The 13,484-nt window shown below is 44.2% G+C and overlaps 1 protein-coding gene across 1 annotated transcript in view; it reads right to left on the bottom strand.

The window, feature by feature from the left end:
* LOC137340965 (uncharacterized) overlaps nt 1-13,484 on the bottom strand; it is a 125,938-nt gene that overhangs the window by 75,575 nt on the left and 36,879 nt on the right. Inside the window, exons 12-13 of the mRNA XM_068003775.1 lie at nt 12,003-12,119; nt 481-691 (exon numbers count right to left, since the gene is read on the bottom strand). Of these exons, the coding sequence (XP_067859876.1) occupies nt 481-691; nt 12,003-12,119 (328 nt within the window). The remainder of the gene's footprint in view (nt 1-480; nt 692-12,002; nt 12,120-13,484) is intronic.

Below are 13,484 nucleotides of genomic sequence, written 5' to 3'. Positions count from 1 at the left end.
CCCCACATTGGAAATATGGTAGGGTGTGACATCAGTGGCAAATATGTATGGAATTCTCTTTATTAATGTAGAATTTAATGGTTTAAGAATACTTCTATTTCAACTTTATAACGTTCAGTACAAATGTTAGAATTGATTTTTGCAGATGTGTGTGGCAGATGTTTAAAGATATGATATTAATAAAGAGAACTGAGAGAACTAGTGAACATCTTTGTCCAAAAGATAATGATCTCAAATTCTTCAACTAAAACATTAACATTAATGATTGTAGCTATTATTTTTTTTTATTCAGCTGATGAAACCACTGGACAGTGACCTTGCTGACTTCCATTGGAACCCTGCTATTTTCGATGAGATTCTAACCCTATTCCAAACTGGTACAGCTACCAAGAAGGTTTCCAATAAGTTTTGCATTTTAATTTTTCAAAATTTCCTACAATTAGGGCAATGCTACTAATTTGCACAAATTTCAAACCTTACCAGTTCTTTGTCCAGTTAACACAAGCACAATCTCCTTTGGATAACCAGCGGTCGCTAAGTTTTCACTGTTGTGATTGTTTCTGATCATTAACTTAAAATGCTCATCATTTGAATAAGTGTTGAATGCATAAGCAATGGACTTCTCACCATCCACAATGATTTGAACAGATCCCTCGAGATTAGGAGTCAGACCTTGGATGTTAGCATTTACCTGAAATGAAAGAATATTGATTTATTTCCTCCTTTACCTCCATATTTTTCTATCTTTAGTGACAAATACTGCTCTCGATCAGGTGTCCTGCTTACCATCCTCTACTTTTGCCGTTCTTAAGCCACCTATTAGGAGGTACACAACTGTGGCACTGATTGGGTTGTTCTCAAATTTCCCCTCACTCCCACAGCCAGGATACTTATAAAAGGATGAAGTTGTAGTCCAGCACAGAACATGGTTGAACACTCAATTCCCAATCAGTAGGTCCTGAGTTTGAAACCAGGCTATCTTATAGATATGGGTGAATTAGATGCAGGACAGGAAAATAGCTTCCAAAGAATTTGTGACCGATTGGAAAGAATTTTCAGCTCTGGTTGGATCAAATTTCCTCGGCAGTGGGGGTGAATTGAGGGGGCATGGCTTTTTAGTTATTCGTTCATGGGATGTGGGTGTCACTGGCGAGGCCGGCATTTATTGCCCATCCCTAATTGCCCTTGAGAAGGTGGTGATGAGCCGCCTTCTTGAGCCGCTGCAGTCCGAGTGGTGAAGGTTCTCCCACAGTGCTGTTAGGAAAGGAGTTCCAGGATTTTGACCCAGCAACGATGAAGGAACGGCGATATATTTCCAAGTCGGGATGGTGTGTGACTTGGAGGGGAACGTGCAGGTGGTGTTGTTCCCATGTGCCTGCTGCTCTTGTCCTTCTAGGTGGTAGAGGTTGCGGGTTTGGGAGGTGCTGTCGAAGAAGCCTTGGCGAGTTGCTGCAGTGCATCCTGTGGATGGTACACACTGCAGCCACAGTGCGCCAGTGGTGAAGGGAGTGAATGTTTAGGGTGGTGGATAGGGTGCCAATCAAGCGGGCTGCTTTGTCCTGGATGGTGTTGAGCTTCTTGAGTGTTGTTGGAGCTGCACTCATCCAGGCAAGTGGAGAATATTCCATCACACTCCTGACTTGTGCCTTGTGGATGGTGGAAAGGCTTTGGGGAGTCAGGAGGTGAGTCACGCTGCAAAATACCCAGCCTCCGACCTGCTCTTGTATTTATATGGCTGGTCCAGTTAAGTTTCTGGTCAATGGTGACCCCCAGGATGTTGAGTTAGTAGTCTAATAAACAGAGGTATGGCAGGGCATCTCGGTCTCATCGAATGCACATCCTGTGCCATGTATGAAGCCCAGGACGCTTCCCATGTCCTGGATGGCCACAGATGCAGGAAGTGTCATCTGCTGGAGGAGTTCGAGCTCAGGGTTTTGGAGCTTGAGCAGCAGCTGGTGTCACTGCAGTGTATCCACGAGGCTGAGAGCTATGTGGATAGCATGTTTCAGGAGGTAGTTACCCTGCAGCTTAAGAGAGTGCAGGCAGAGAGGGAAAGGGTAACCACTAGACAGATGAGGCAGGTAGTTCAGGAGTCCCCTGAGTGCATCTCGCTTTCTAACCAGTAGTGAATATTGGTGAGGGCGATGGTTCCTCTGGGGAGTGCAGCCAGAGCCAAGCCCACAGTACCATGGGTGGCTCAGCTGTACAGGGAGGAGAGGAGCAAGATCAGGAAACCATTAGTGATAGGGGATTCTAGAGTTAGGGGAACAGACAGGCATTTCTGCGGCCGCAGACGTGATTCCAGGATCGTATATTGCCTCCCTGATGCCAGGGTCAAGGATGTCACTGAGCGACTGCAGAACATTCTGAAGGGGGAGGGTGAACAGCCAGAGGTCGTGGTCCATATCGGTACCAACAACATAGGTAGAAAGAGGGATGAGGTCCTGCAGGCAGATTTTAAGGAGCTGGGAAATAAATTAATAAGCCCAACCTCAAAGGTAGTAATCTCCGGATTACTCCCGGTGTTACGCGCTAGCAAGTATAGAAATAGGAGGATAGAGCAGATGAATGCGTGGCTGGAGAGATGGTGCAGGAGGGAGGGCTTTAGATTCCTGGGGTATTGGAACTGGTTCTGGGGGAGGTGGGACCTGTATAAGACGGACGGGTTGCACCTCAACAGGGCCTGGACCAATAACCTCGTGGGGAGGTTTGCTAGTCCTATTGGGGAGGGTTTAAACTAGCTTGGCGGGGGGATGGGAACCTGAGCGTAAATTCAGAAGGGAGAGAAGCAGAGCTGGAAATGGAAGGCAGAAAATCAGTAAGCGAGCTTGGAAGGCAGAGGAAACAAAGTTTGAAAATAGACAACAAACGAGTTTGGCAGTGCTTAATGGTATATACAAGGAATGTAGTGAATAAGGCAGATGAGCTGAGGGCACAGATAGACACGTGGCAGTGTGATATCTTAGCTATTACAGAAACATGGCTTAAAGAGGGGCAGGAATGGCAGCTCAACGTTCCTGGTTACAGCGTTTTCAGACAAGATAGAGAGGGGCGATAAAAAAGGAGGGGGGATTGGCAATATTGGTTAAAGAAACAATTACAGCTGGGGGAAGGGATGATATGTTCGGAGGATCATCAAATGAGGCTATATGGGTTGAGCTAAAGAACAATAAAGGGGCAATCACACTGCTGGGAGTGTACTATAGACCCCCAAACAGTCAGAGGGAGATAGAAGAGCAAATATGTCGGCAAATTTCTGAGAAGTGCATAAACAATCGGGCAGTAATAGTAGGGGATTTCAACTACCCTAATATTAAGTGGGATACAATCAGTGTAAAAGATATAGAGGTCGCAAAATTCTTAACCTGCATTCAGGAGAACTTTTTTAGCCAGTATGTAGCAAGCCCAACAAGAGAGGGGACAGTTCTGGAATTAATTTAAGGGAATGAAGCTGGGCAGGTGGAAGGAGTATCAGTGGGAGAGCGTCTTGCTGGTCGTGATCATAATTCAGTTAGATTTAGCATAGTTATGGAAAAGGACAAAGATAGAACAGGAGTAAATGTTCTAAATTGGGGAAAGGCCAATTTTACTAAGCTGAGAAGTGATTTAGCAAAAGTGGACTGGAATCAGCTACTTGAAGGTAAATTAGTGTCAGAGCATGGGAGGCATTCAAAGGAGAGATAGTAAGGGTTCAGAACAAACATGTTCCCACAAAGAAAAAGGGTGGGACTGCCAAATCTAGATCCCCTGGATGACAAGGAGCATTTAAAAAAAAAATTTGTTCATGGGATGTGGGCGTCACCGGCAAGGCCAGCATTTATTGCCCATCCCTAATTGCCCTTGAGAAGGTGGTGGTGAGCCACCTCCTTGAACCTCTGCAGTCTGTGTGGTGAAGGTTCTCCCACAGTGCTGTTAGGTAGGGAGTTCCAGGATTTTTACCCAGCGACGTTGAAGGAACAGCGATATGTTTCCAAGTCGGGATGGTGTGTAACTTGGAGGGGAACGTGCAGGTGGTGTTGTTCCCATGTGCCTGCTGCCCTTGTCTTTCTCGGTGGTAGAGGTCGCGGGTTTGGGAGGTGCTGTCGAAGAAGCCTTGGCAAATTATTGCAGTGCATCCTGTGGATGGTACAAACTGCAGCCACTGTGCACCGGTGGTGGAGGGAGTGAATGTTGAGGGTGGTGGATGGGGTACCAATCAAGTGGGCTGCTCTGTCCTGGATGGTGTCGAGCTTCTTGAGTGTTGTTGGAGCTGCACTCATCCAAGCAAGAGAAGAGTATTCCATCACACTCCTGACTTGTGCCTTGTAGATGGTGGAAAGGCTTTAGGGAGTCATGAGGTGAGTCACTCGCCGCAGAATACCTAGCCTCTGACCTGCTCTTGTAGCCACAGTATTTATGTGGTTGGTCCAGTTAAGTTTCTGGTCAATGGTGACCCCAAGATGTTGATTGTGGGGGATTCGGCGATGGTAATGTCATTGAATGTCAAGGGGAGGTGGTTCGATTCTCTCTTGTTGGAGATGGTCATTGCCTGGCACTTGTCTGGTACGAATTTTGCTCGCCACTTATCAGCCCAAGCGTGGATGTTGTCCAGGTCTTGCTGCATGCGGGCTTGGACTGCTTCATTATCTGAGGGGTTGCGAATGGAACTGAACACTGTGCAATCATCAGTGAACATCTCATTTCTGACCTTATGATGGAGGGAAGGTCATTGATGAAGCAGCTGAAGATGAAGCAGCATACAGGGTAAGATAAGGCAAAAAAAGGAAGCTTATGTCAGATACCGAGAGCTCAATACTGCAGAAAGCCTAGAGGAGTACAGAAAATGCAGGGGTGAAATTAAAAAGGAAATTAGGAAAGCAAAGAGAGGGCATGAAAAAAATACTGGCAAGTATAATCAAGGAAAACCCAAAGATGTTTTATAAATACATAAAGAGCAAGGGAATAACTAAGGAAAGAGTAGGGCCTATTAGAAACCATAAAGGTTTCCTGTGTGTGGAGGTGGAAGATGTGGGTATGGTTCTTAATGAATACTTTGCGTTTGTCTTCACAAAAGAGAGGGACGCTGCAGAGACTATAGTTAAAGGAGGAGTAGTTGGTTGGGATAAACATAATGAGAGAGGAAATTTAAAGGGGTTTAGCATCTTTGAAAGTAGATAAATCGCCAGGCCCGGATGAAATGTATTCCTGGCTGTTAAGAGAAGCAAGGGACGTAATAACGGAGGCTCTGACCATCATTTTCCAATCCTCCTTGGCTACAGACGTGGTGCTGAAGGATTGGAGGACTGCTAATGTTGTACTGATGTTTAAAAAAGGGAGAAAGGGATAGGCCAGTCAGTCTAACTTCAGTTGTGGGCAAATTATTGGAATCAATTCTGAGGGACTGCATAAATCGTCATTTAGAAAGGCACAGGTTAATCAAGGACAGTCAGTATGGATTTGTTAAGGGAAGGTAGTCTCTGACAAACTTGATTGAATTTTTTGAGGAAGTAACAAGGAGGGTCGATGAGGGTAGTGTGTTCGATGTCTACATGGATTTTAGCAAGGCTTTTGACAAGGTCCCACATGGTCAAAAAAGTAAAAGCCCATGGGATCCAAGGGAAAGTGGCAAGTTGGATCCAAAATTGGCTCAGTGGCAGGAAGCAAAGGGTAATGGTCGACGGGTATTTTTGTGACTGGAAGCCTGTTTCCAGTGGGGTTCCGCAGGGCTCAGTACTAGGTCCCTTGCTTTTTGTGGTATATATTAATGATTTGGATTTGAATGTAGGGGGCATGATGAAGAAGTTTGCAGATGATACAAAAATTGGCCATGTGGTTGATAGTGAGGAGGAAAGCTATAGACTGCAGGAAGATATCAATGGGCTGGTCAGGTGGGCAGAATAGTGGCAAATGGAATTCATTTTGGAGAAGTGTGAGGTAATGCATTTGGGGAGGGCAAACAAGGCAAGGGAAGACACAATAAATGGGAGGATAATGAGAGGTGTAGAGGAACAGAGGGACCTTGGAGTGCATGTCCACAGATCCCTGAAGGAAGCAGGACAGGTAGATAAGGTGGTTAAGAAGGCATACGGGATACTTTCCTTTATTAGCCAAGGCATAGAATATAAGAGCAGAGAGGTTATGCTAGAACTGTATAAAACACTAGTTAGGCCAAAGCTAGAGTACTGCATGCAGTTCTGGTCACCATATTACAGGAAAGATGTGATTGCACTAGAAAGGGTACAGAGGAGATTTCCGAGGATGTTGCCAGAACTGGAGAATTTTAGCTATGAGAAAAGATTGGATAGGCTGGGTTGTTTTTTTTGGAACAAAGGAGGCTGAATGGAGATTTAATTGAGGTGTATAAAATTATGAGGGGTCTAGATGGAGTGGATAAGGACGACATATTTCCCTTAGCAGAGGGGTCAGTGACCAGGGAGCATAGATTTAAAGTAATTGGTGGAAGGATTAGAGGGGAGCTGAGGACATTTTTTTCACCCAGAGGGCGGTGGGGGTCTGGAACTCACTGCCTGAAAGGGTGGTAGAGGCAGAAACTCTCATTGCATTTAAAAAGTACCTGGATGTGTACTTGAAGTGCCGTGACCTACATGGCTATGGATGAGGTGCAGGAAAGTGGGACTAAGCTGGATGTCTATTTTCCGGCTGGCATGGGCTTGATGGGCCGAAGTAACAAGGAGGGTTGACGAGGGTAGTGTGTTTGATGTTGTCTACATGGATTTTAGCAAGGCTTTTGACAATGTCCCACATGGCAGACTGGTCAAAAAAGTAAAGGCCCATGGGATCCAAGGGAAAGTGGCAAGTTGGATCCTGAATTTCCGAAGGAAAGCAGCCTTTGTGCAAGAGGGCTAGTCTTCTCTTCCCTCAGGCCTCTTCAGCCGGGCCTGGCAGGTCTGCAGCTAAGGAGCTGGCCATTTCACATATTCCTATCTCCCCAAATAGCAGGCGCCAAACTGCACTGATACTGGCACAGGCACCTGCCAACTACATGCTAACTGCCTGACAGCAGGAATTCTGACGGGGTCAGACATGCAAGTCTCTGCTGTATCGGAAGTCCCTCTGCACCACTGCTACAGTGGTGGAGTGAGATCACAAATTTTTGAGGACTTCCTCCTTAGTTGTGGAGTGGATGGAACAAAAAAAAGATTAAGGTTGTTATCATCATGAAGCTCCCCAAAGTCTCCCACACTTCTGGCTGGAGTCAGATGGATGGTGTTAAGGGTTCTGCCAGGAGGAAATAAAACTTCAAAATGGCTCAAATGGAACTGAAGGACTAGAGAGTGTATGTTACCTATTACTGTTTGGAATAACTGAGATTTGAAGGATTTTTTTCAATTTAATATCGAAAGGGCTTCAGCTGGAACCACTGGTGCTGATCCCAACACACCTTATTCCAGCAGCGAAGGGCAGAGTTGGGATTTTCTGCTTTAGCGGAATCCCACTGCAGCTGCAGTAAAGTGGGACTTCTCTCTGCCTGTTTAACCCAGTGCTAAGCCCAGTTTAGATATAATAATTTTGGTGGGTTCAGTGGGATTCCTGCCTCTGCCGGGAGCCTGCCTAAGAGGAAGGAAAACTGTTGCTGGTCCCAAGATTGACTGCAGTCCCTTTGGAGGAATTTAAAGTTTAAGTACCCTTCCACTTGCAGTAGCAATGTTGGATGCCATTAACTTACTGGCATCCCTTGCATCTAGCATTGCTACAGTGGTAATGATGGGAAATATGTTATATGATGTCATTGCATCATTACTACTTATTTTGAATATGCCGCCCATATCTAGTGGATACATTCAAGGGCTGCTGTCACCTTTGGTGAAAAATCCCAAATGACTAGTAACCAGAGTCACAGAACTGCTCCCCATCTGCCCGAAATCTGCCTGTAATCAGGTGGATTTGAGCAAAATACCTAACCCTGGATGTGTGGAAGTCGTTAGTCATTGTAATTCTTGCTGCAGTAGTTTGCATGTGGACTTATGGGAGGGGGCAGAATTGCTCTAATCACTATGTGAAGCGACATCGTAAACATGTTCTCCTTGAATGTTATTTCCACTGTTACTACACAAAGCAACTGGAGCAATCCCTCCTCCCTACACTACTGAGCACAGCACTGTACTGTTAAGGGTTTTTGATTCTTTCAGTTCAAGGGTAGCCTGATAGACATTTTGACAGTGAACTGAATGCTGTGTTAAAAAAAGCTCTAATAACAACCCACAATCGACCGAAACATTCACTAAGACATATTAGGGTGTAATTTAGTACACTAGTTAATGCAATTGCAATTAATTTTTGTCTGTGCTATTTTAACATCATCATTAACCCATTCGAAATAGTGCAAATAGGAATTTAAAGCTAAACTAAAAATTGCATGAGACAATTAAAAATGGCTTCATATAACACTTTGAGATATTACAGACCTTACTGAAATATACTTTCATATTAAAAACATACACAATGTAAGGGGTTGCTTGATGAGTTATGGTCCAGATATTGGGCCAGAATTTACTGTCAAAATAACAGTAAGGCTAACAGCGCTCACTGTTATTTATGCGCAAATCGCACAGCAACTTCATAAGAGGGCAGATGCGCAGTTAAATGCGAAAATCTGGAAGCTGCTTTCCGAGATGCACTGTTCCGTCACCAGCTTTGTGAAAAACGGCATCTCGCTGTCTGACTCACCATTCAAATGCATTGAACGGCATGAAGTTCCTGTATTTGCATGGTAGATACAAAGTAAACTCGCCACAGAAAGTTAGGGCTTGTCCATTTCAGTCTAAGCACCCTTTTTAACGGTGTGAAAAGTCTTAATTACTGAAAAACAACCTTTCTGGTGCTGAAAATTAACTATTGCATGTGGAGTCATTCCTTCAGCTTTTAATTGTTGGAGATTTAAAAAAAAAATGTAAATACATTTTTTCTTTCTGTCTCTTTTTTCTCTCTCTCTTAATCCAATCTTTCTTTCCCTCTCTTTATTTCGCTACTGTACCTCATTTGACATTGAATTCACTATTCGAACTTACACTTCCGGGTTCAAACTCTACGTTGTTCATTAACGATTCTTCAATCTGATTGATTGAGGGGATACACAGTTTCTTGCCATGTTCACACAGGTCCCAGATGCCCTGTAGTGGGCACTATGCTGAACGGATCTCTAACTTACAGCAACTTTTAGTATATGGGCAAGGGCAAGTCTAACAGATGGCAGGTGTTGTTCATTCGCTACTTACAGTAAATTCTGGCCCATTGTCACTATTGTTCCATCAGGAATTGTAAAGATTTAGTTTTTAAAAAAATATCTATTTCAATTAGCTCATACTCAGATGTTTTATGTCTGAAACTTTTTTCTCTCAAGTTGAGTTTTTAAAGAAGTTTTATTGTCTTTTCAATTAGTTCACAATCAAAACGTACATTAGCAGTAAATTTCCTAACAATTAGAATGTGACAGAAAACCTTGTTTAAGCTCGAAACTGCCATTAGCCACATTACTCAGTTGGTCCAGGAATCAATGTGATTGGTGGGCTGCAGTGGGAGAATTTATTTCTCAAGAAAGTTTATTATATCAATATCAGATTATACTGGATTCAAGACACTTTTTTAAATTTTCAAACATTATTCATTCAGCAGTGAGATTACAGCTGTTTTAACTAAGCAGTGTTTGTTGAAAATAATCAGGGAGAATTTTGGCAGGAAGAATGAGGAGAGGCAATATAAACTAACTGGTACAATTCTAAAGTGGATGCAGGAACAGAGAGACCTGGATGTATATGTGCATAAGTCTTTGAAGGTGGCAGGACAGGTTGAGAAAGTGGTTAAAAAGGCATACGGGATCCTAGGCTTTACAGAGGCATAGAGTACAAAAGCAAGGAAGTTATGTTGAACCTTTATAAAACACTGGTTCAGCCACGTTTGGAGTATTGTGTCCAACTCTGGGCACTGCATTTTAGGAAGGAAGGGAAGGTCTTAGACAGGGTGCAGAAGAGATTTACTGGAATGGTTCCAGGAATGAGGGACTTCAGTTACGTGGATGTGGATAGACTGGAGAAGCTGGGGTTAGAACCATAGAACCATAGAAAAGATACAGCACAGAAGGGGGCCATTTGGCCCATCGTGTCCATGCCGGCTCAAAGAACAACCAGGTGCCCATTCTAATCCCACCTTCCAGCACCTGGTCCATAGACCTGCAGCTTACAGCACTTTAGGTGCAGGTCCAGGTACTTTTTCTCCTTAGAGCAGAGAAGGTTAAGAGGAGATATGATAGAAGTGTTCAAAATCATGAAGGGTTTAGATAAAGTAAATAAAGAGAAACTGTTCCCATTGACATAATGGTCGAGAACCAGAGGACACAGAATTAACGTGATTGGCAAAAGAACCAAAGATGACATGAAGAAAAACTTTTTTATGCAGCGAGTAGTTATGATCGGGCTTGCGCTGCTTGAAAGGCCGGTGGAAACAGATTCAGTCACGGCTTTCAAAAGGGAATTGGATAAATTACTGAAGGGAAAAAAATTGCAGGGCTACGGGGCAAGAGCAGGGGAATAGGACTAACTGGATTGCTCTAACAAAGAGCCAGCACAGGCTCGATGGGCCGAATGGCTTCCTTCTATACTGTAACCATTCTGTGATTCTATAATCATGGGATTAATTCCCATCCATTTGGTTCTGCACTGGGCGGGCTGGCTGCAAATTCCTGCTCCAGCAGCTTTAACTTTTTTCCCTAACAAGCCATGGGAACTGTACAATATATGGGTAGATTTTCCTGGTCCTGCACCTGGGAATATTGGATCGATAAATGGAGTTGAGGTGCAGATCAGCCATGATCTAATTGAATGGGGGAGCAGGCTCGAGGGGCTGTATGGCCGACTCCTTTTCCTAATGTTCCTATGATATAGGAAATCTTCCCATTATATTTACAATGTCACTAGAGAAAATGATCCTTCCAATATGGCAGGATGACATTTTAATTTCCCACAACACCGACGCTAAGGTTTCTTTGAGTAAGACGACCCACTTAAGCCCCAATTTTAACTCAGTGCGAGTGGCAAGTATGGTACCAGCCTCGCTGATGTGAAGCCCTGGCCATTTTAACTCCCAAGCCTCATTTAAATAGACAAGGCCCGACTCCCACCCGAACCCAATGTCAATGATGTTAAGCCGACGGGCGGGAGTTAGCAAGGTAAGGGAGGTCCAATGCGATCGCGGGAAGCCCACCGCATTGGAGGCCCAAAGATTCCTTGTGGGACTTAGAGGAGCACTCCTGACCCTCCCAGGCCCCGAAGCAACCTTTAGCCAATAAAAATAACTTCCCTTTTTACCCCTCTTTTGGTGTGCTGATCCTTGATGTTTTCCTGGAAAGGCTGGCACTAGGCACCGACCTTGGTGCTGCCAGTTAAAATATAGTCAGGATCCGAATTACATCATCAGATCCCGATTTTTGACTATCAATGATGCCCTCGACTGCCTGGGGTTGAGGGCCACACATGCTACCCGAAATGCATCGGTTACAATACGTGTGCCGCACAGCTCCAGTGAGTGCTACCCTGTGGATATCTTAACCTCTCCCCCCACGCGCCTGTTCTTGACAGGCACGGGGGGGTTAAAATCAGAGTTTAGTATTGCTTAATAATGGGCATGTGGCCGCGCTAAAACTAGGCAGAAAATGCCCAAATTTAATTCACTCATAGATCTTAAAAATGGCAAACGAAGAATCTTCCCAATTTTTCCATCCAACAGTCAGGACCAGACTCTAAGCCATGTCTCAGAGGTGAAAAAAACAACATGCCTATCCACTCAATTCCCCTCCCTCTTCATCTTGGTGCTAACAGTTATGAAAACATTCGGAAGTTATTTATGTGACCGATTAAGATCCTGCAAAAGTACAATTGTCAAAAATATACATCAAATATGTTTCTTGTAAATATTTCCAACGTAAATGGATTTCTTCTTGTGTACTTTTTAAACAGTTAAATGAATAAAAATTCACAAATATGTTTTATTGAATTCACACAGCTCCTTACCTGTATATCAATGTGCTCATCTATGAATAGGGTCTTGAGTATCTCGATATTATGAGTAAGTTTGTAGTTCAATGAAATATGATGCGTCTTGTGAATGAAAGTCAAATCTTCAATTATCTAATTAATATGTAAACACAGTTACAGTGGATTAATCATAGCTTTTCCTGGTGATATACACTGTGCATTACATTAACAGCTTGAGCACAGAGGTTGGGAAAGACAGAGTGAACCTCTAACAGAGTGAAGGGTAATAGAGTAAGGGCATTCAACTGGGAATTTGGTGAGTGTGGAAATTAGGTGTAGAGGGGGAAGGAGGTGCTAAGTGATTTAAACCAAGAACTATAGACTAAGACTGAGTGGAGTATAAAGGGAGCAGCACGAGGAATCAAAACAAGGCAAGGAGAAGCGCGGAGAGTAAGTCAGAAGTATTTAGTTCATCGGTTAGTGGTTTTAGTTTTTAGTGGTTATTGGTGATAAAAGAAGTGGGAGCTAAGGACTGAGAGCAAGGTGGAGTTATAAAGGAGAGGGACCAGTGACCGAGGGCAAGATGGGGATATAAAGGAGAGGGACCAGTGACCGAGGGCAAGATGGGGATATAAAGGAGAGGGACCAGTGACCGAGAGCAAGGTGGGGATATAAAGGAGAGGGACCAGTGACCGAGAGCAGGGCGGGGATATAAAGGACAGGGACCAGTGACCGAGAGCAAGGTGGAGTTATAAAGGAGAGGGACCAGTGACCGAGAGCAAGGTGGAGTTATAAAGGAGAGGGACCAGTGACCGAGAGCAAGGTGGAGTTATAAAGGAGAGGGACCAGTGACCGAGAGCAAGGTGGAGTTATAAAGGAGAGGGACCAGTGACCGAGAGCAGGGCGGGGATATAAAGGAGAGGGACCAGTGACCGAGAGCAGGGCGGGGATATAAAGGAGAGGGATCAGTGACCGAGAGCAGGGCGGGGATATAAAGCTGAGACCAACTCAAACACAGACAGAGTGATATCAGAGGACAGCAGGCAAGTGACTGGTTGGTGATTAATACATTTTTATGCTCTCTAAGCTGGGGCAATGGTTTAAACTAGGAACCTATAGCTTGCTAATACTTAATTCAATTATTAATTTAAACTAGGTAAATTAATTAAAAAAATAAACCAAGTGAATTAATTACATAAAAACTTTAAGTAAATAAATAAAACAAGATTAGATAGAGATGGCAGTGCAGGTGTTGTGCCGTAACTGCAGAATGTTGGAGTTTGTGGAGAGCAGCGTGATCGCAGGCAACCACATCTGCAGTAAGTGTCTACAACTCGAGGAACTTCAGCTCAGTGTTGTTGAGCTGGAGTGTGAGGTGCAGACATTGCGATGCATCAGGGAGGGGGAGAGTGACCTGGACACTGTGAGCCAGGAGGCAATCACACCCCTTGGGTTAGGTAGTGGTTTAGATTTAGTTAGTGGTCAGGGACAGGAGGATGTGACTGCGAGTCAGGCAGG

Source organism: Heptranchias perlo, chromosome 22 (assembly GCF_035084215.1).
Source record: "Heptranchias perlo isolate sHepPer1 chromosome 22, sHepPer1.hap1, whole genome shotgun sequence".
Lineage (NCBI taxonomy): Eukaryota > Metazoa > Chordata > Chondrichthyes > Hexanchiformes > Hexanchidae > Heptranchias > Heptranchias perlo.
This window is presented reverse-complemented; position numbering and strand designations above follow the sequence as displayed.